The sequence below is a fragment of the Erpetoichthys calabaricus genome, chromosome 2 (genome assembly GCF_900747795.2).
Source record: "Erpetoichthys calabaricus chromosome 2, fErpCal1.3, whole genome shotgun sequence".
Classification (NCBI taxonomy): domain Eukaryota; kingdom Metazoa; phylum Chordata; class Cladistia; order Polypteriformes; family Polypteridae; genus Erpetoichthys; species Erpetoichthys calabaricus.
In genome coordinates, this window is record NC_041395.2 from 109,753,641 (window position 1) to 109,776,351 (window position 22,711).

At 36.7% G+C, this 22,711-nt stretch overlaps 1 protein-coding gene across 1 annotated transcript in view; it reads right to left on the reverse strand.

The window, feature by feature from the left end:
- LOC114646246 (collagen, type XIII, alpha 1) overlaps positions 1 to 22,711 on the reverse strand; it is a 172,348-nt gene that overhangs the window by 115,928 nt on the left and 33,709 nt on the right. The window contains exons 3-4 of the mRNA XM_051922711.1: positions 12,323 to 12,349; positions 889 to 939 (exon numbers count right to left, since the gene is read on the reverse strand). Coding sequence (XP_051778671.1) covers positions 889 to 939; positions 12,323 to 12,349 — 78 coding nt within the window. The remainder of the gene's footprint in view (positions 1 to 888; positions 940 to 12,322; positions 12,350 to 22,711) is intronic.

A 22,711-nucleotide genomic window follows, 5' to 3' on the forward strand; every position in this document is an offset into this window, starting at 1 on the left:
CTCGGACGCGACACCTCAGAAAACACGGCGTCATTTATGTTCGTCTGTGCTAGAGTCCACATGCACCTCTGAGCCACATTAACTGTTCATAGAGGCGTGTAAAACAGTTTGCGTGGGGTATCCAATGGGATCCTTAAAACAATCCTTTAAAACTGAGGTTAAAACACAATAAATAAAAACCAATAAGCCCTGTGCCTCTTTTTCATTAGTGACTCATCTGCTTCACTGATGCAGGCCCTGCAACAGTCAAGACGCTCTCTCAGCAGCTGACCTTCTCTGTGCCTGACTCCACTACTGTCAGTCGCCTGATTAAAAATGGCCTTTTGAAGGGGAGCTATGGACCCGCTATACCACAGGAACACATTGCCTTCGAGCCTGCTCTCACTCACTGTAACATACCGGCTTTCTCTCTCTCCTCACTCGCTCACACACTGCACGACTCCACCCGGAAACCGTTTCAGCCACACTTCCACGCCCCTCGTCTTTTACACAAAGACAATTCCCTGTTAGATTTACCTTTGCGATGACAATTAATAAGGCACAGGGCCAAACTTTCAAAAGGATATGCATGTATCTGCCAAAACCAGTTTTCAGTCACGGACAGTTGTATGTTGCTCTCTCCAGAGGTCCATCTTTTCATTCACTCACAGTGGTATCCTCAAACCCACCCCATTTGGACAACTGTGTCATTCAGGAAGTGTTCACCCATCAATACATAATTATGCAGCGTATGCTACGCTGCGGGTTGGCTAGTATGTAATATTACTCATGGAGAGAATATCCAAGAATGAATTGTGTAAAATAAAGATTACTCTTTCCTCGTCATATCTTTTCCAGACTGCAAATGCAAGAAGAGTTACAGTATATTATAAATATAAAATTACATACGGGAGGTCCTCGTGGCCCAATAATGGACATTCCAGGTTCCCCAGGTGTCCCCTATAAAAGAAAATGATATAAGATGGAATAATGTAACTTCAGCTAACAATTATGAACAATTTTGATCATGTGCATGACACAATGCATGCTAGAGGTTTACAATTAAAAAAAGTAAACAAGCTTATATAGCACTTACTGTTAAGGAATACCAAAGAGGTTATGCTTATTATAAAAACCATTGACATCAAAATGCCAGTTGCGTTGTACTTAAAGCCCAAATAACATGGTTAGGACTGGGGCCTATTTGGGAAGTAATAGATACTTATCACTGTATATCCTGTTGGGCTACAATGTGTAATGAGAAGTACAGCAGAAGACCAAGTAAATGCAGTTCTTTTTTGACCAAATATTTTGGGAGACCTAGTTATACCAGTTTAATCAGCTTAAATTCTTGACTCCAGCTTACAGGCATGCAGCTCTCTTCTTGGGCAAACACCAAGCAAATAGCTAGATACTACATGTTATGACACCTCAGAATTTTGCAAGTTAATAAAGACCCACACAAATATATCATTTCATATCCAAAACAATTCAGTACAAATCAATTAGTATTTTAAAAATACTGCCTGATCATAGGAGCAAAACTGCTCTGAAGGAAGAAGCAGCAATCAAGTGCCTGTATCATGAAGATGCCCATTTAAACCACATATCTCTGTGTTTATAAAATCAGATAAATGCAATGATTAATAAGTTAGTACTTTAAGAGAATTTTAAAGTAGACTGTAATTTAAAAGCAAGCTATTACCACATGCATTGCAGGTAATGAAAATGACTATAGTATATTAATTCTGCATTGATGAAAAATGATCAACTATGAAAAATATTATTTGCAAATATGGAGGAACACAAAAGTGTGTCTGCTATGCCTCTTTTAGGAATAGTCCAAGAACACAGGTAATATTCAAAAACAATATATATATATCGTATACTATATATATAGTATAAGAAACTTCATTTGATTCTGAATATGAGAGAACAAAAAATTTTACGGAACAGTCAGGACTTCAAGGCTGTTGGTGTAAAAAGGCACAGATATACTGGTTCTTCTCTTCTAAAGACACATTTTCTCTTAGCCTCTTAAACTTCTTTGCTTGTGTTCTGAATAACCAAACCCCTCCAATATCAGCTGTCATAAGCAAGGGAAGTATCAAAATTGTAAAAAATGTGATTTGAATTAATAGCTGGCTGTTGCAGAACACAAGAGTATCAGTTTCAGCATAGAAGTTGTTTCTGTTTATGAGTTCAAACAACAGCAAAACATGGCCACTAGTGGCCGCTAATGAGTATCCAAAGACCGGTCCATTGCAGGGCTCTTCAAGTTCAGTCAGTTCTGGAGGGCCACGGTGGCTGTGAGTTGTTGTTCCAACCCAACTTCTTACTCAGAAGTCAATCCTTGCTATTTTTATGGCTTTCATTTTGCTACATCATGTCATTCTTACATTGTAAATTTTTATATTCCTAGAATATTATTCAAATGATTTACAGATTAGCAGTTCGAAGTACTTTAATTTTTTATCTTGTTTTTAATTACAAATATTTTATGAATACAGATACTTCATGCTGAACACACACAAGTGCAAGCAGGACTATTGAAGATGGTGAATTGCTGCCTCCTGTCTTTTGCATCGTATTATTGACTGATAGCTGGTTACCAAAGTAAGAAGCAATCAAAAACAGAAAATATAGCTTTTTGAACCTTTAAGAAGCAATTAAGGATTTGGAAATTAAACAAATGAGTTAAATAAAATGTTGAAGATAAATGTTACAAGTATCAACAGTCACTGCTACCCCCTAGGACCACTTAATTAAAAGTTAACCCTTGCCAATAACATAACTTATCTAATTTTACAGCTTGTTAGTGGTTTCATTCTGCGGTGCCAGGTCATTCTTATATTGCAGATTTGCCCTTTCCAAAGATACAACCACCATGATTTGTGGCTGGAAGCAGATTGGCATTTCTTAGTCCTTTTATTATTTTTCTTTTCTATTTTTTCCCCCAAGTATTTTATTAAAATATATACCTCAGGATGAACACACACCAATGGACCAAGTGAGATGGTGGAATGCTGGCTATTTTCTTTTTTGTATGTCATTAATAATTACAGCTGGTTAAGAAAAGAAGAAACAGTTCAAACAGTTAATGCAGCTGTTTAAAAGTAAAACAAAATTACTATCATGATCTGGCTTATCATTTACATTTTTTTCCAACAGTTATTTGGCCTCTAAAAATGATTTGTTTTAGGGGTTTTATAGGCCAAGGGACCTATTGGTTATACTCATTTTATGTTTCAATATGTTTTTAACATATTCTCATGCACCACCACCTTGTATTCCTTATGGGCACTGCTATTTTGGCTAGTTTCTTGACGGTTACTATACTGTTACTAGACAGGATGAATGGGAGTGGGAGTGGGAGTGGGGAGTGGGAGTGGGAGTGGGGAGTGAAGCATGTGAAACGCGTGACATCATTACCTTGGTAGTATAAAGGTCAGCGCTGTGCACTTCCTGATTGCCAGGGTTCCTTCACTGTTTGGGTTCAGATTCATATTTTATGTCTCTTTTATTTTTGATTCTTTGATCTAAGTTGCTTGTGAGTATTATTCTTTGTTTTTGATGTTGTATATTCCATGTGTTTTGCAGGTGGTCCGCCAAGAATTGCCCTCCGCCCTTATTAATGCAGAGGATTTCCTACAGTTCCTGGCCATTCATTTTGAACATTCATGGTTTTTACTTTGTTTATTGTAAATTCTGTTGAGTATTAGATCTCTGACATTTGGACTTTCAGCCATGTTTTTTGACCTTGTCTTTGGAATCAGCTAGATGATAAATGTCCTAAATGTCATCTTTCCTGTATCTTTTTCCGGCTAAGACACTTTTTAAAATGCACTTTAATATTTAAGTACAATTCTTTCCATTTAATGGACAAGGGAAAAAAAATCTTGCTTTTAGAGGGAATGTAATGAAAAGAGAAATGTCTCAGTTTACAAATAAACTTCAAAAAATTTTTGATCATCCTGCTTCTACATTGCAAATTGTAATCAAACTCAAGACAAGCTGAGCTGATATATAGTATTGATATGCTATAGATGTATGCACCCATACTTGAAAAGTGAACTATTGCTCCTTGTATGCTGCTGGATTATTTGGAATTGCACCAGAATGATGTGGCCTACATATTTAATTCAGCTAACCTGAGGTTTGGTGTTGCAGGTTTATGAAAAATAGAAAAGACTATAACTGTTAAATTTATATAACCTTCTGTGCTAAGGCAGTTTAACATAGTGATTTTTACAGGGTACACAAATGGTTTGTGACATTACTTCTCTTGGTGCTAACTGCTACTCAATTAACAGATACCTACTGGATGCCATGCTTCCACTTGCTTTACTGCAGGGATTGTGAAGGTTATATTTTTCCCACTTTTGTCAGCTATGCGTCTAGCTATTTGCAGGCTTTTTCCATGAAATACCCCCATTAACATCTCCAAGCATATTACTGTTGCTTTTTTCAAGTGTTGAACTGACTTTCAAAATGCTTTATGATAACAGACATTTTGTATGACGTTTAATGAAAACCATTTCAAAATGTCTAAAATATGCATTGACCATCAGTATTATGCTCTCTTGGTAATGTGACACACAAGTACTCTATAACTATACATTTCATGTCTTTTTATGCACATGTGATAATGAACAGTGAATATACTTAAAAATTATAGCTTGCTTACAATTCCAAGTTTTCTCTTAAGTAACACATAATTATTATTGAATGTTACTTAAAAGACTTCAGTACTCAGTATTTTAAGTATTCCTGCAGATTTTCATGTTTAAAAGTTAAGTTGGTTTTGGAAAGAATCAGAAGTATACTTAATGTGATACAAAATAATACTAAGATAAACAAAATGGGCACCTTCTAGAAGGACTTTAGCTGTGTATATTTGATTGTCTTTATTAGCTGGTTTGACTACACTGAAGAAATGATATTTACTGTGGCAGAGCACACATTAATCAGCATGTTTCAATAAATTATTTTTCATGAGTGAGAAACTTGAGATTAAACACCTAACATAGTTCATAAATTTCTTTTCACTTACTGTTTCAAAAACAATATTGAACTGAGACTTAAACTCCCCCGTGAGCTACTTTGTGCCACACTACTAACTGCTTCCATACATTAACACTTCTGGAAACTGTTTTCCTTGTAAAGATTTGCAAAGTGTACTTTTATTCAGCATCCGGTTTACCCCATTTGTCTGTTTGTAGACCTTATTTTAATAAGGCAATTGACATCAAGTTTATTTATCCTCCTTCGTAATTTTAAAGACTTCATTAGGTCACTTGTTAATCATCTTTCATTTTCCCTGAAACAATGAAGCTCTTTTACTTTCTCAAAAAAAAAGTGTCTGGTAGGCTGTTCACTGGAATTTCCCTAATAAAACTAAGCCTGTTTGAAGTTCTGCAAATAATTCAAATACAGAATTATACATACATTATACATTAGAACTTCAGCAGGGGAAGTGTGAGTACTCACATTCTGAGTAATACAGTAAATCATAGATAGGGCATTTACTGCAATCTCTTTACCTTTCTACTGTTCAGTCTGTCAGTCACTGTCCAACCCGCTATGTCCTAACACAGGGTCACGGGGGTCTGCTGGACCAATCCCAGCCAGCACAGGGCGCAAAGCAGGAACGAACCCCGGGCAGGGCGCCAGCCCACCGCATGTCTATTGTGTCATCTTCTAAACTAACCATTGTTCCCTTTGTTATATTTTTACTTTTTTGCTTAAATATTTAATTATTACATACTTCATAAAGCACTACTGGCACTGACTAATGTTATAAATTATGTTATGAAACCAAAGGGAGACATTTATGGCATCGTCGCAACACAGAACGGTGCCAAGGGCACAAAAATTGAGGTTTTCTTAACACATACAAGCAGAGAGGAGGGAAAAGCAAAAGGTAAATCAAAGTTCTAAACAACAGCAGGATCACAGTAACACACCCAGAGTCACTCTGAGCCTTCCTTACTCAGGTCTTAAATCCCTCACTTTCAGTGGGATGCCTCATCCATTTTTCACTTTTTTATATCACATCCCAAACATAATAACACTCTCTTTACCTGTGGAAAAAAAGCTGAAACTCTGTGTGATGGTAGAGGGATTTACAACACAGCTGTTAAACTATTGCAGAATTTGTTTCACATCTACATGATGTATTTTCATTTTACAGTCTTATTTTAATTATCTTTTCAGCCTTGCTTTCTGTAAAAGTCTTTCAAAAAAGACAAATAACAAAGAATCCTTCACGTTGTTACTTTCCAGAATAATCCAAAAATTAATTGTTTCAATACTTTTAATTTTCTGTGAATCTTAATAATATGAGCTTTACTTTAGCTTTTTTCCTCTGCCCAAGATGTCATAATCTTCAGTGAGGTTTTGCTCACATGCTTCTCCTGCTTGACTTTATTAACAAAGACTGTCTGTCATTTGTAGTGATGCCAAAGGAAACACGGTGCTCTACAATCACTTGGCTACATTCATTACAGGAGAACATCAGGATGCTTCATACTGCACCCCCTTTTAAGGTACTGCTTATTGCCTCATCTATAAAGTGAAAATGGTGTTTTCCTTACATTCTTTATGGTCTTTGATTACCAAGTACACAAAACTACATGTCACCTGCAGGATATTGAAACAAGTGACACTGTTAGCCTTTGGAGGACATTCTGATCATGGTTAGTGTTTTAGCAAGTCTGTCAGTTGTGCTGCCTGGGCAAACTGCAAGTTGTGTTTTGCTTTAAGTACAATTAGCCTGCCCTGTAATTACTTAAAAGAAATACACACACACACACATATATATATATATATTGCGGTATTGTGGCGGACGGCCAAGACCCCTTAAACACTGGATCCAGGGGAGTAGCCATGGGATCCACGCTACGTCTCCCGGAACACTTGGTGGCAGGCCCCTGGGATGCATCGGGGCCACAAGCATGGGACTTTGGAGCTTATCCCTGTTGGGTTCCGTGGCCACTGCCAGGGGAAGCTGCAAGGACTTAACGATCCTGTCTGAAGTGCAGCCTAATTATTCTAATTCTCACCTGAAGCACTTCCGGGTGGGCTATAAGAAGAGCCTGCAGCCACTACTCAGGGTGCCAGAGTCGGGAGGAGGAGGACAAAGCAGCCCTGGGAGGAGTGGAGGAAAAGAAGTGTGGTTTGGGTGTTTTTCTTTGGTGGTGTTTTTGGGACAATGTGTTGTGCCTGTGGGGATTACGGGGAAGACATGCCCCACAGGTGAAGAAAAAATAAAATCTGTTTGTTGATTTTACCTGTGCCTCTGGTGTCAGTCTGTGTTGGGTCGGTGCCAAAAAAGCGCCTTTGCCACAATATATATATATATATATATATATATATATATATATATATATATACAGTATACATATATACAGTATATACACATTAATACATATATTAATATATATAGTTTGTTGGTCAGAATAAAGCCTTAATTCTTAATTACTTAGTGATATGCTATGAAATAGGCTACACTGCTGATTTAAAAAGTGCTTATGAAATTACTTAATTAGATCTGTAGTAAGGATGTAGCTTAACATATACACTATCTGTTGGGTACTCTGTACATTTACCAATAGTATTTTTTATGTGATATGAATGGTTAGCTAGTTATGCACATGTTTAATCAATGGCATTTTGCTGAATGCTAGCTAGTCATGTGAGGAGCAGTAAGTAGTACTAGTACTAGTAATAATTGTATTTTCATTTGTGCAGAGGATACTAGAATTCTTATTTTCATGTCCAACCAAAATATAAAATTCTCTGGCACCATGATAAATAAGAATATTAACTAAGGTTCCCCTATTTAGCATCCAAGTATTAAATGATTACATTTATAAAAATAAATTGAGTCTGTAAGAGGCAATAATTCTACTAATCGTGGGTAATAACACAATTCTGTTCATTACATCTTGGTTTTTTATTCAGTTATCCACTACAATCGCAGGTCTAGCTGCAGAGTGAGTTAAACTAGACATAGTAGCATTGGTTGTCTGGAAAAGCTGTGGCAAAAGAATAATTCATATGGCTTTTTTTTGCCTTTTGTCATTTTGCTAAGGTATATATCGTCTAAAGCCTTAAATCTACTTATACAATACGTCATCAGGTCTGAACAAAAATTTTATTCTGCCAGGGATATCAATTTATGTACAGCATTCGCCTGCTGTCTCTTTCATAGTTAACTTTAACAGGGCTTTCTCATAGCTTCATTTTAGTTTAATCCTGATATTCTGTATATTCAATTAATTATCATTATTATTCATGGTGGCTCCAAACCCCTACTTTCTCTTCTGTTCCGTTTCTGGTTTTCTGTGGTGGCGATCTGCGCCACCACCATCTAATCAAAGCACCGTGATGTCCCTACACTGATGGATTAAAGACCAGAAGTCCATGTGCCTGTCATCATCAAGTCCTTCCATGAGAACCCTGAATACCATGAGGACTGATTGAGGTCATTTATGTTAGGTAGAATGCCTACAGAGGACTATTTTATGCAGATTTTGTTCTTTCTCCATCCATCTGGAGTTTTTTGTTTTTTCTGTCCTCCCTGGCCATTGGACCTTTTTTTTCTCTTTCTTCATCATGTAAAGCACTTTGAGCTACATTATTTGTATGAAAATGTGCTATATAAACAAATGTTGTTGCTGTTGTAGTGTTCCCGTTCACTGTAACAGAATTTTTTTTGACTAGTCAGTACTCCTAAGAAGCATGTTATTTATTCCACTTTCAATACAGCTAAGGTCATGTTAATCTTTTTCCAGCTGATTTTACTATTGTATTTTTCACTCTCTTTTCTTTATTTCTTGAAGATTCCCATTCAATACTTGAATGGTCCTTGACAACCTGATTGATCTATCATTTTGAATGTAGTGATTGACAACCAGCAAGATTTACATCCACACATACTAAAAAAAATGCATTGAATCTATGTGAAACTTGTAAGTGATGCTATTTGATCTGGGAAAAGCAGAGAGTCACATATCTGTGGAACTCTTCTATGCCTGCTTTGCCCATTTACACCCCCCTCCCACCGCTTACTGATGGTTCTTTCTACATTTCATTAGGATGAAAACTCCTGGAAGACTGAAACATTAACTTTTATTTTGGAAATTTTGATAGACGTTTCTACATACTGGGTGTACACATGCAAAATATGTTTATGAATGCACAAAGAATCATTGACATCTCATAAAAGTGACTCCTAAATAACTTGGCCTTCATACTTTTCAGAACTAATGCTAACATAAAAATTTAAGTGGAAACATGTTTTAGCCTCACAAGAAAAGGCAAAGATAAAAATACAGTTAGGTCCATAAATATTTGGACAGAGACAACTTTTTTCTAATTTTGGTTCTGTACATTACCACAATGAATTTTAAATGAAACAACTCAGATGCAGTTGAAGTGCAGACTTTCAGCTTTAATTCAGTGGGGTGAACAAAACGATTGCATAAAAATGTGAGACAACTAAAGCATTTTTTTAACACAATCCCTTCATTTCAGGGGCTCAAAAGTAATTGGACAAATTAAATAAGTGGAAATAAAATGTTCATTTCTAATACTTGGTTGAAAACCCTTTGCTGGCAATGACAGCCTGAAGTCTTGAACTCATGGACATCACCAGATGCTGGGTTTCCTCCTTTTTAATGCTCTGCCAGACCTTTACTGCAGCGGCTTTCAGTTGCTGTTTGTTTGTGGGCCTTTGTGTCTGAAGTTTAGTCTTCAACAAGTGAAATGCATGCTCAATTGGGTTAAGATCAGGTGACTGACTTGGCCATTCAAGAATTTTCCACTTCTTTGCTTTAATAAACTCCTGGGTTGCTTTGGCTGTATGTTGTGGGTCATTGTCCATCAGTATCATGAAACGCCGCCCAATCAATTTGACTGCATTTAGCTGGATTTGAGCAGACAGTATGTCTCTGAACACCTCAGAATTCATTCGGCTGCTTCTGTCCTATGTCACATCATCAATAAACACTAGTGTCCCAGTGCCACTGGCAGCCATGCACGCCCAAGCCATCACACTGCCTCCACCGTGTTTTACAGATGATGTGGTATGCTTTGGATAATGAGCTGTTCCACGCCTTCTCCATACTTTTTTCTTGCCATCATTCTGGTAGAGGTTGATCTTGGTTTCATCTGTCCAAAGAATGTTTTTCCAGAACTGTGCTGGCTTTTTTAGATGTTCTTTAGCAAAGTCCAATCTAGCCTTTCTATTCTTGAGGCTTATGAGTGGCTTGCACCTTGCAGTGCACCCTCTGTATTTACTTTCATGCAGTCTTCTCTTTATGGTAGACTTGGATATCCATACGCCTACCCCCTGGAGAGTGTTGTTCACTTGGTTGGCTGTTGTGAAGGGGTTTCTCTTCACCATGGTAATGATTCTGCGATCATCTATCACTGTTGTCTTCCGTGGACGTCCATGTCTTTTTGCGTTGCTGAGTTTACCAGTGCTTGCTTTCTTTCTCAGGATGTACCAAACTGTAGATTTTGCCACTCGTAATATTGTAGCAATTTCTCGGATGGGTTTTTTCTGTTTGTGCAGCTTAAGGATGGCTTCTTTCACCTGCAAGGAGAACTCTGACTTTGACCGCATGTTGTCTGTTCACAGCAAAATCTTCCACATGCAAGTACCACACCTCATATCAACTCCAGGCCTTTTATCTGCTTAATTGATAATGACATAATGGTGGACTTGCCCACACCTGCCCATGATATAGCCATTGAGTCAATTGTCCAATTACTTTTGAGCCCCTGAAATGAAGGGATTGTGTTAAAAAAATACTTAGTTGCCTCACATTTTTATGCAATCGTTTTGTTCACCCCACTGAATTAAAGCTGAAAGTCTGCAATTCAACTGCATCTGAGTTGTTTCATTTAAAATTCATTGTGGTAATGTACAGAACCAAAATTAGAAAAAAGTTGTCTGTCCAAATATTTATTGACCTAACTGTATATATAGCAAGAAACATGCCTATAACATAGGTTTTGCGGTTAATCAGTATATCACAAAATTGTGAGCAACAGCTATATTATAATATTGATATTTTATAATAATCTTATAATAATAATACTTCTATTTCAACAGACGGTTACTTGAGGTTAAATTGTCTCACAGAGGATTTGAATACAAGCACTGGAAATGAGGTCAGTTTGAAAATACCACTCGACCTAACTTTCATGTCTTTGGGATGTTTGAAGGAAAACAAAGCAGATTTGGAAAACTCTTTTAGGTAAAAGAAGAAAGTGCAGACTTCACAGGCATAGTGACTCTGATGGGATTTGAACCTGGGAGTCTAGAAAAATTAAGCAACACTAGCTAATTGCTGCATCAATATTCCACTGCTCAAAAAATGGTCAAAAACATAATTAGAATAAAATGCAACAACTTCTAATTTGGAAAAAAATATAAAAAATAACTTAAAACACTAATTTAACCCCTCTGTTTGCTCTTAACCTTTAGTTTCAGGTACATTGTAAATTAAATGGTATTGGTTTGAGTTAGGATTGAAAGAATTTCCAATGTAGAACATGTTATACAAATGTTTTCTTTTAACTGAAATTTATGCTTTTCTTATTTTTACTGTTAAGTCAGTTGTTTTATATATACAGCTTTGAGTGCTCAGATAACCAAAAGTCAGTGTCTAAAAATTATGCACATTTTAGCACTTGACAGCTGTATTTAATCTCTTTAGAGAAAAGGGGCTGCTTCCTGTAAAGTGCCTCAAAAACAATTGAACATGTATAATGTAGTGTATATATTGTAGGCATGGCGGTGCAGAAGTTAGCACTGCTGCTTCATGAATTTAGCATCCTGGTCATTTTCTATCTATAGTCCTCCTTATGTCTCCATGGGTTTTGCCTCCATTCCTTGCATGCAGATTCTTGCATGTGTATTAACATTAAGAAGCAAAATGAAGATAAATGTAAAAATAATATACTGTATGTCTAGGTATGACTTGCTAAGCTGTCCATACAAAGCTTTAAATTAACAGAAACTTTAAGAAACTATTTTTTCAGCAGCATTCCATTGTTTGATGGGGAAAGATCGCTTTTGGTATAAAATTGCATTTTTACACAACTTTTACTGTTGTTTCCTATGACCACTCATCCACAATATCCTTAATGAAATTACTTTAAAAGTTTGCTGCTTGTTCAATATTACTGTGTTATATTAAGAGAACTAATTCAATAAATAAAAGAAAGTATTCCTGAATTTCTAAAGGCAAGGTTCTTGTTTTTGTTTTGTTTTTTTTAATGACCTTCAATATATGCAATGTAGTGAATTGTAGTCTACCGGACTCACCTTATCACCAGGCTTGCCCTGTAAGCCCTGGATCAGTCAAAGCAGGTACAGTCACGTGCAAAAGGTTGAAGGAAAGAGACACAAAAACTGCATTAGTGTCACACATCGGGAGACACATTTGAAAAATCTGTAAAAAAGACCAATATCACACTTCTGATCCCAACAAACTACTGAATCATATGTTGAATATGAATGCGAAAGGTCCATTGTGGATACTGGATATTGTCATGTATAGCTACTGTACTTTTAATTGTACAGTATTTTTTGTACACATTTTGCAACCGAATTATGACCAAAACATCCAGATAAAGCAGAAAAATGAAAACGGATGGAAGAATGGAACATGGAGTCTGACAAGACTGAAAAACGCGAGGGGTGTGTGCATTTTTTGATTTATTTATAAAATTAGAAGTCACAAATAGCACATTTTATTGGAATCAGTTTTAGAGTTGCACACATGAATGATTTTCAAATGAAAAATTATAAATCATTGTAAGTTTTAAAAAAGCAAATATACTAATATTATGAAAACATGTAAAATTACAATTTCCTTGTAAGAAATCAAGAAGATCTTTGAAATATTTCCTAAAGAAACTCCCTCACCCCGTGTTTTAGGATGACACCAAGAACATTAATTATAAAGATCATTGTGTGACCAAGGTTGATTCTTGCCTTGTGTCCAACGTACCAGGATAAGCTCTGGCCTCTGGGTTGGGGAATGGATGGATGGATGAATGGATAGATAGATAGAAGGGAGAGAGAAAAGGGCACAAGCCCAGAAAACATAATTTTAAATATAATATGCTTTTTAACGATTACAGTTTGTTAAGGTTTTAAATCCAGAACCTCCCAATGATAAAATAAATGTTCTGAACAAATTAAGTAAAATTAATTTCCTTAATCTGTATATACTGTAGTTCCCCATGTCTAAATTGTATTGCATTGAGGCACATATTTCAATTCAGTGCAATGAACGTTATGGATTCTACATACAAAGATTTTGCAGAGATTTAAATTAAATATCAACAATCAGCTTAATGTTGAAACATATTCATGACAATAGTGGAGAGACTAGATATGCATGAAGAATAAAGAAACATCTCAACAGAAATTTCATTTAAATTTAAAGAGGCAGATGAGTAAAATTATTGCATTTCATCCCTAAGAATGAAGTGAGATGGCAGAGTGGTTATTGCTGCAGTCTCACAGGTCCAGGAACTTGGAATGAATTCTTATCTTGGTCATTGTATGTCTGAAGCATGAACTTCCCATATGTGTGTTTTTTGTGGACATTCATGTTTCCTCCCAATAACATTCAAATTAGGTTAAATGGTGGATTCATTTCTCCAGTATCAGTGGGTGTGTGAGCACCATTTGCTATCCAGACTTTTCCTGCTGGGGATGGCTCTGACCCTCTCTGATCCACTATTGAACTGAGTGGTTGGGGGGATGGATGGACGAGTTTAGAGACTTTACTGATGTGCCATATTTTGTATGTGATATATAATCTGTGAATAACAGTTGTCACATGCATGCGAATAGGATGTACTAATGTCTTCACTTTCCCTCCCTCTACAGAATGGAAGATTAACAGTAATTCCATTGTTGATGTCACTTCTGTGTCTGTCCACCTGGACCCTCCCCTTCCTGCCACTTGACCTCATAACCTGGAAATCAGGCATCTTGCTTAGTTCACATATAGAACTTCAGTCTTGAAAGACTGCTCTACATTCCTTGCGTGTTTTCTTTATTTATGAATCATCCAATTATATGGGGTCAGCAAGGTGGCCCCCCAACTCTTTATCATTGTCAGTCTCATCTTTTACACAGTGTATATTTTTGTATCACTTATAATTTTAGTAGATCACTTAAACACAATAAGCAATTTTCTTCATTCATAGTGAAAATTTCGGAAATGCTCATGTAACTCAACTACCTGTACCCTAAAAGTATAACATTTTTATTGTTTTAGGTCACATTGTCAATATTATATCATTTTGATGGATGTGTAATTAAAATGTTATTATTTTTGTAAGATGCAATAATGCAGTATATTATAGACACTTAGACATTTAAACAGTTGTGGTTAAAGATATTTTTTTCTCTTTTCCCCATATTTTTTGTCATTATCTGTACCCTCTAGGTGTCGTTTTGCATTGTTCAGATGATGTAATTTTGTAAGTAGTCCATAAAGAATCTTAAAACACGCTAAATTTTCCTTAGGACTGGCCACTCAACCATACTTCCATGTCTTGGGACTGTTCCTCTATGCCAGGGGTGGGCACATTCAGTCCTGGAGGGCCGCAGTGGCTGCAGGTTTTTGCTCCAACCCAGTTGTTTAATAAGAAGCCCTTATTGCTCAAGTAACACTTCAGCTCCACTTTAGTTGTCTCGCTCATTAAGATTTGAACTTCTTATTGCTTATTTTAGTCTTAAACAGCTGTATGCTTGGTTTTTAATTGCTCCTAATTAGCAATACCATGCAAATGACAAAAGAGACCAGCATTTCTCCATTTAGCTTGTTTTCATTTACACCTGTGAGTATTTCTCATGCACTATTTGGTTTAATTAAATACTTGGAAGGAAAGTGAAGAGAAAAAAGTGAAGCACTGAGAATTACTCATCTGTTTTAGACTTCAAATCATTTGGATGATATCCTTAGAAAGGAAAATAAATCTAGGATATGAGAGTGACTTGACATGGCAGAGTTAAAGCACTAGCAAGCCATGCAATTAAATAATTGACAAGGATTGTTTTTTAATTAAGCAACTGGGTTGGAACAAAAACCTGCAACCACTGCGGCCCTCCAGGACTGAATCTGCCCACCCCTGCTCTATGCCCCTGTACTTTTTGCAACCCTCTCTGCTGACATTTCTTTCTAACTTCATATATTTCTGTCTCCTACACATCTCTTTTCTTTCTCTTACTGTTTTAGGTAAAGATCTTTTCCCTTGGATTCCACTGCACTCTCCTTTGAAGGTTTGTAAATACCTTTCTGTCACTTTCTGGAAATCATGTTTTTATCAACTGGGGCCTCATGTATAACGCTGTGCATAGAATTCACACTAAAACATGGCATAAGAACAAAAGCGGAAATGTGCTTATGCACAAAATAATCTAGATGCATACATCTGTGTGAAGGCCAACTTCCACATTCTTCCGTTACATAAATCCCAGTTAGAGTGAAAAGTAACACACATGCACGCGCCTGCTGTCCCGCCCCCAACTCCTCCCAGAATTATGCTTCTTTCAATATGCAAATCAATACAAATAGCCCTTAAGGTCGGCCTTCTGTGAAAAAACAATGGCAAAAGCACGAGGGAAAATAGAAGAATTTCAGCAAATACCAATGGAGGCAAGGAAAAACTTACTATTTTTTGGTTTAAACAGTGATGTAATCACACAAAGGAAGTTGTTCGAGTGACATATAGTGTCGGAGAAACTTGAAAGTTCAAGTTCACAAAGTCACACAGTGCCCAAAATAAAAAAAGAAGTGGTCAGATATCAAAGTCGCTGTGAAAAGGCGAGTTGTAGCCCACCGTCTGAGTGTCATATGAAAGCTTATTAGGGTACAGAGAAAAAAAAAATAGGCACACAGTGGGAAATTTCCACTTTAATCACATAGTTTATTTTGTCATTAAAGCAGAACATCATAAACTTCATCTTAAAATCGTTTAATTTACTAGTTTCTCAAATCCCATCGTAACTAAAGTAGCACATTAAATACTTTGTTTTTGTATTTGATCTTCTATGTGCACTACCTGCTTCTTAAACGGCTTTCTCTTCCTCCGACAGGACACAGAATCCATTACATTTGTAATATTACAGCTCTCTGAATAATTAAAATAGTGAGATGTATACGTGATATAATTTTCATGATGATAGGAGTTAAAGCATGTTATTAACATGGGAACACAGTGGTGCAGTGATAGTGACGAGCAGGCGCCTTGTCCACAGATTGTTCCTGCCTCCCGCAAGATGCTTGCTGCTCCATGTGCGACCTTCGATGAAATAATTTATTGCAGTAGTACTGTCTCTTCAAATGTAATAATTCCTGTCCTTCCTTTTCTTTCCCAAGTAACCAATCGCCACACAATCAGCTCTGTAATAGATGTTAGCTATCTGTAAGCTTAGAACGCAGATTTTTCAAAACTATTAAGGAACATTGAAATATCTTCGTAGTACATGTTTAATTATTTTATCCATCTGTCTTTCCGCAGTGTTGCGCCAGCCCCAGCAAGATACAGCGCGAGGCAGGAATAATCGGGGGCACCAGCTCGTCGCTAGCACTGCGACAACGTGTCCTCAAATGTTTAATTATTAACAATATAGATTATTTAAATGACGTTAACATTTTATCTGTATAATGTAATAAATATATTTTGTTGCATTTCATCTTAAAAATGATATCATCAACATATGTAAATACGCACTTTATAAAAATGATATCATCAACATATGTAAATACGCACTTTATAAAGTGGCGCAGGTTGTTCAATATTATAAACTGTATCGCAAGTTTACAGTGAGGTAATTGTACTTGTAAGTAGAAACAGTTCTATAAGGAGCACTTGATGGACTGATTGAGTGCGTTTATAGTTCTTGGGATGAAACTGTTTCTGAACCGTGAGATCCGTACAGGAAAGGCTCTGAAGCATTTGTTGGATGAGAGCAGTTCAATAGGCAGCATGGCTGAGGCAGCATGTGCTTGATTCTGTATACTGATAATTCTCTTTCCGATCAGCTGCTCTGAGTGGTACAGTGAGAGTAACAACGCTAAAGCAGCTATGGTATTTGGATAGTTTGGCCATTCCATGGACCATTATATTGTTACTGGTTAATTACAATCAGACTCCTTAAACTAATAAACAATATGCGGTTAATTTCAGTGTATTTATAAAGCCGCGTCAGGGATGTGGATCTGAAAAAGAAAGGGAAACCACACTGGCACAGTAGCGCTGCTTTAACGCTGGGTGCCACCAGTTTGCAAAACTGAGTGGAGAACTTACGTATGTCAGGGTTTGAGCTACCATAAAAATGTGCGTGGCTTTACGCCAAGTTTAGGTTTTATAGATCACTATTTGAGCGTGGAAACGGGCTTACGCAACATTTTTGTACGTACGCACCGTTCATACATGAGGCCCCTGGTCCTTCTTTAGCTTTCTCTGTCCCAGGTTAATGGGCTATCTAATAACCGTAAGAAAGGGAGCCAGCTCTTTGGTTGGGACGTTGGGCAGCCAGTGACCAGTGTTCTGGAAAGGTTGACTCTCTAAACTTTCATTTCTGATTCAATGGTTGGGCTGTGATTCTCTCATGTGGCTGTCTAGGCAGTGTCTTTAATTTTCCAGTGTGAAGGACTGCTGTTTTCTATCCAATATTCCTTCAAAATTAATTTAAATTGTTTATTTCTCTTTGTCATTTGCCAAACATCTTAATAGCAACTATCATTATTTTGAGATTTTGGTTAAGGAAGAAATAGTGCCCTGTAGCACTCTCCCAATTATTCTGCTGACAAGGGCAGGTCTGCTTAACATGACTCTTTGAAGAACTTGTACAATTATTCAAAGGAACAGAAAACATGGCATTAGACAACAATAGCAATAACTCTGAGCAAAGTAATGTACTTTGTGCATGAAGTCATCTACATTATGGAAATATTTCATTAATCATATGTTGTATACTTAAACAACTTGTGAAACCACTTTATTTTCCTTTGGTTTAAATGGCCATCCACTCCTCTACCAATTTTCTGATCCTACTTATTTCACTACACAGTCAAAAGAAAGTCTACCCTGTCTTTATCAAGCACATGGCAGGAACCATCTCTTGATAGGGCATCAGTCATAGGGCACTGCTGCATAGACCAACTCAACTATTCCATGCCACTTTAGAGATGCCAAATAATCTAACGTGCATAACGTTTTGAATGTGAAAGGAAAGACGGAATATCCCAAGAAACCCACACAGACTTGTTGAAAATGTGCAAAGTCCACTCAGACAGTGACCAGGCTGATAACTATACACAGGTCCTTGGAGCTGTGAGGTAACAGAGCTAACTGCTGCCCAACTGCACTGGTTTAAATAAATGGCATGATAACATATTTAGGCGGCACGGTGGCGCAGTGGGTAGCGCTGCTGCCTCGCAGTTGGGAGATCTGGGGACCTGGGTTCGCTTCCCGGGTCCGCCCTGCGTGGAGTTTGCATGTTCTCCCCGTGTCTGCGTGGGTTTCCTCCGGGTGCTCCGGTTTCCTCCCACAGTCCAAAAGACATGCAGGTTAGGTGGATTGGCGATTCTAAATTGGCCCTAGTGTGTGCTTGGTGTGTGGGTGTGTTTGTGTGTGTCCTGCGGTGGGTTGGCACCCTGCCCAGGATTGGTTCCTGCCTTGTGCCCTGTGTTGGCTGGGATTGGCTCCGGCAGACCCCCGTGACCCTGTGTTCGGATTCAGCGGGTTGGAAAATGGATGGATGGATAACATATTTAACAGACTGAATTCGTACTTGCAGTCTTGTATATAAACATCTACACATAGATGTGTATGTGTCTGTCCGGCCCAGAAGTGGAGTTGGGGTAAGGGCTCCACCCCCGAGTATATGCAGGCGAGGCCAGCACGTCGGCAAAACGAAACCTCCAAAGAAAGACACTCACTTAGACGCTAATGCAAAAATAATGCAAGCAAATCGGCAAAACAAAACCTCCTAGGAGAGAGATGCCCAGAGTAGTTCCTTTCAATTACCTGACATCTCTACATTTCAATTTTTTTATGACGATATCAATAATTTTCAGGACCCAAGCCCGGACTTTTTACAGCACGGGCTTACACAGCTAGTTAAAAATAAATACCAATTCCCATTTTCAATCAATAGCTATTAATTTGTTAACATGGACATTTAATTATACAGTATGCATTAGCATGTATATTTTTTCAGGCTAACTTCAAAGCAGACTGCACATGTGTCAAATAAGATTTGTTTTTAAGAACCTATTTTTAAGTGTATTGTGCATAAACTGGTAAACATAACAAAATTTCGTTTTACCTAAAACATGTCAAATTTAGCAATTCTGCACAGAATAAAATTTGTTTTTCTAGTTCATATATAAAGCAAGATTTTGTGTTAGACTGTATCACAACTGTATCAATATCTCCTTTATATATTAATAAAACACTTGACATGATACAATCATGTGCCATTAAATTTTAAAATTTTACAGTAAATAATGTGAATATGCAAATAATGTGAACGACAGAATGTAAATTACAAGTCTACCAAATATGGATTATTTGATTTGGGCAGAACTCCTGTACAGATAGCAGTGTTTAAAAAGACACAATTGAACCCCCAATCCGTATGGTGCTTTTTGCCATAGCTCTTTGCATGTTATAGTAAAATTATGCTGATCTGAATTGTTCCACTGCACTCTAGTATCCAAGAAGTACTGTTGATATTTTTAAAAACAGGTTAAATAGTGAGCATAAGTGTATAATTTTTAGCAACAGCTCCAGAGTAAACTTAAAACTTAGCACATGGCATTTGCAAGACAGATTTAAGCAACAGTTTCAGAGTAAAACTCATGTATGTGATTTTGACATTTTCCAAAATAGCTACAAGTACAGTGTAAATTATTCAAGTTCTGTTTTGAACGTGTTGATTGTCAGCACAAAGGTCACACATGGACCACATTTTAAATATTTGCACAAGTGGTGACAGAAAAATATTTTTATAACATTCAAAATGCACAGCTCCTTGTGCGGCTCATTTATATAGGAAGTCAAACCCCCACAGTTTTTTAAGAGCTGTGCAATAATTTTGAACTATCAAGCTCTTCTTTTTTTATGTACTTCATGCCATAATCTGCTATTAGGGTCACCTTCACTTGACCCCAAAAAACACGGCCATTTGTGATGCTATCAAAGCTAAAAATGTAATATTAAAACATTTTAATGTAATGAATTGCTTGCATATTTATAAATTGGCTTAGGTCTCTAAACTGTCTAGGTTAATACATCTGTGGAGATTACTTAACTGGTTTGCAGTGAATAATTATTATGGTTTGCTGAATTCAGAAAGGCAGAAACCATTTATCCTAAATAAAACAGCCTTGGAGGGCTGGAGAATTCACAGTGCCTGTTATGTCAGGTCTTACTTGTACACTTTGTAAGCTGTTTGTCACGTACTATAGTTTACATGGTCACAAACAAAGTATGAAATAAATGAGAGAGAGAAAAGAACGTTATTTTTTTCACTCAGGTATCCTTTATGTAATATTAGATTTTGGTTGAAGATCTGAACCATTCAGTGTCGAGAAAGTTGCAATAACAGAGGAAATCAGAAAGGGCACACATGCATTTTAATGGCACTGTATACTGTATATTAGCATGGGGCCCCAGTTAGGCCCCCAGAGTTACTCAGATTTTATTGAAGAGCATTTCAAATTGATTACAATTCAGCAATTATAATATTCTAGTAGGATTAAGTCTTTTGAATAAAAATGGATTCCCTGTAAGAACCTAACAACCTAAGAAATGTTTTAACAAAATTAGGCCATTTAACTACTTACCTAACAAATTACAGACGTACCTAAAGATGCCACATTAGCTTCTGTACATCCATAGTGTGAAGACATATTTCTTGTGAAAAATCTTTCTTCAACCAATTTGTTTGAAGAACTTTACTTTTGGTATTTACCCTCTGAACTCTTTTCATAATTTTCAACGCTTCTATTATGGTACTACTTAATCATTGCTTGCTTTCCCTAAAGTGACATGTCAAATGTTGGCTTTCGTATGGTCCATTATGATCACCAGGACTGATGATGGCAAACTTGGGGTTTTTCAACTTTTCAATGTCTAGAGGAAACAAATTGCACATTACAGCCACCTTTGAAGCAGCCTCACTGCTTGAGAATGCTTACACAGTTCACAATAAAATGGTGGAAAAGGTTTAAAAAATCCAATTTGACAGTTGCTCCATATAACCAACTGTCATAATCACGAAAAAGGACATGAAATCTCTTGAGGCTAAACTAATGCCGGCCTCTGCTTTTAAAAAATATAAAGCCATGTTTTCAATAGATTGGTAAAATGTATAGAAGTATTAAATATATATACGTGAGCTAGTAAATTATTTTATTTTTTCCAGTACTACAACACTTCAGCTATTCATATGCTATAATACCGACTGCCAGATGGTTTTTAAAGTATCTTTCATTGCTCTTTTTAATTTATAGTCTATATTTCATATTACTTTATATATATTTTATATGGTTACTTTAATTTAAAATGTTACACCATCTCTTTTTAATGTATTTTCTATATTTCATATCACCGTTATTACATTTTAAATGGTTACTTGATTTTGACTTTGTTGTACCAAGTTTGAGAAATATTTAATTTTAAGCCTGGCTTACACAAAATTTTGGTTAATAAACTGGATTGGAAAAGAAGAAGTGAACTTTTCTTGATGCTTTGATATTTTGATTATTAGTTTGAATATTCGTTTCCTTCATCTTATAATTTAAGATGCTTGGAAAAGCTGTGTTTGGATTGAATGCTACATACAAACCCTATTTCCAAAAAGTTTAGAATGCTATGATAATACAAATAAAAAGAGAATGCAATACTTTGCAAATCTTGTAAACCCTATATTTAATTGAAAAATTGTTCAAAGACAACATATCAAATTAAATGCGCTCAATTTGAATTTGATGCCAACAATGTGTTTGAAAAAAGTTGGGACAGGGACATATTTACCACTGTGTTGTGTCAGATCTTCATTTAACAACACACTGTAAACATTTGGGAACAGAGGAGACCAATTGCTGTAGCTTTGAAAGTGAAATGTTGTCCCATTCTTGCCCGATATAGGATTTCAGCTGCTCAACAGTTCCGGGTCTCTCTTTTTGTTTTATTTTTCATTCCATAATGTGCCAAATGTTTTCAATGGGTGACAGGTCTGAACTGCTGGCAGGTCAGTTTATCACTACTCTGTTTTACTAAGGAACCATTATGTTGTAATACGTGCAGAATGTGGTTTGGTATTGTCTTGCTGAAATAAGTAAAGCCTTTCCTGAAAAAGACGTTGTCTGGGTGGCAGCATATGTTGCTTCAAAACCTCTATAAATTGCCTCAGTCCATTTTAAATGAGCTCTGACCCTGAGAAGGCAGCAGTGTTTCTGGATTGTGTCTATTATGGTTCTTTGTATGGTAGAGTTTTAACTTGCATTTGTGAATGTAGCAATAAATTGTGTTCGCGGACTACGGTGTGTACACAGAAGTGTTCCTGAGCCCATACAGTGATTTCCACTACAGAATTGTGTTTGTTTTTAACGCAGTGCCGCCTGAAGGCCTGAAGATGACAGCCATCCAATACTGGTTTTCAGCCTTGTCTCTT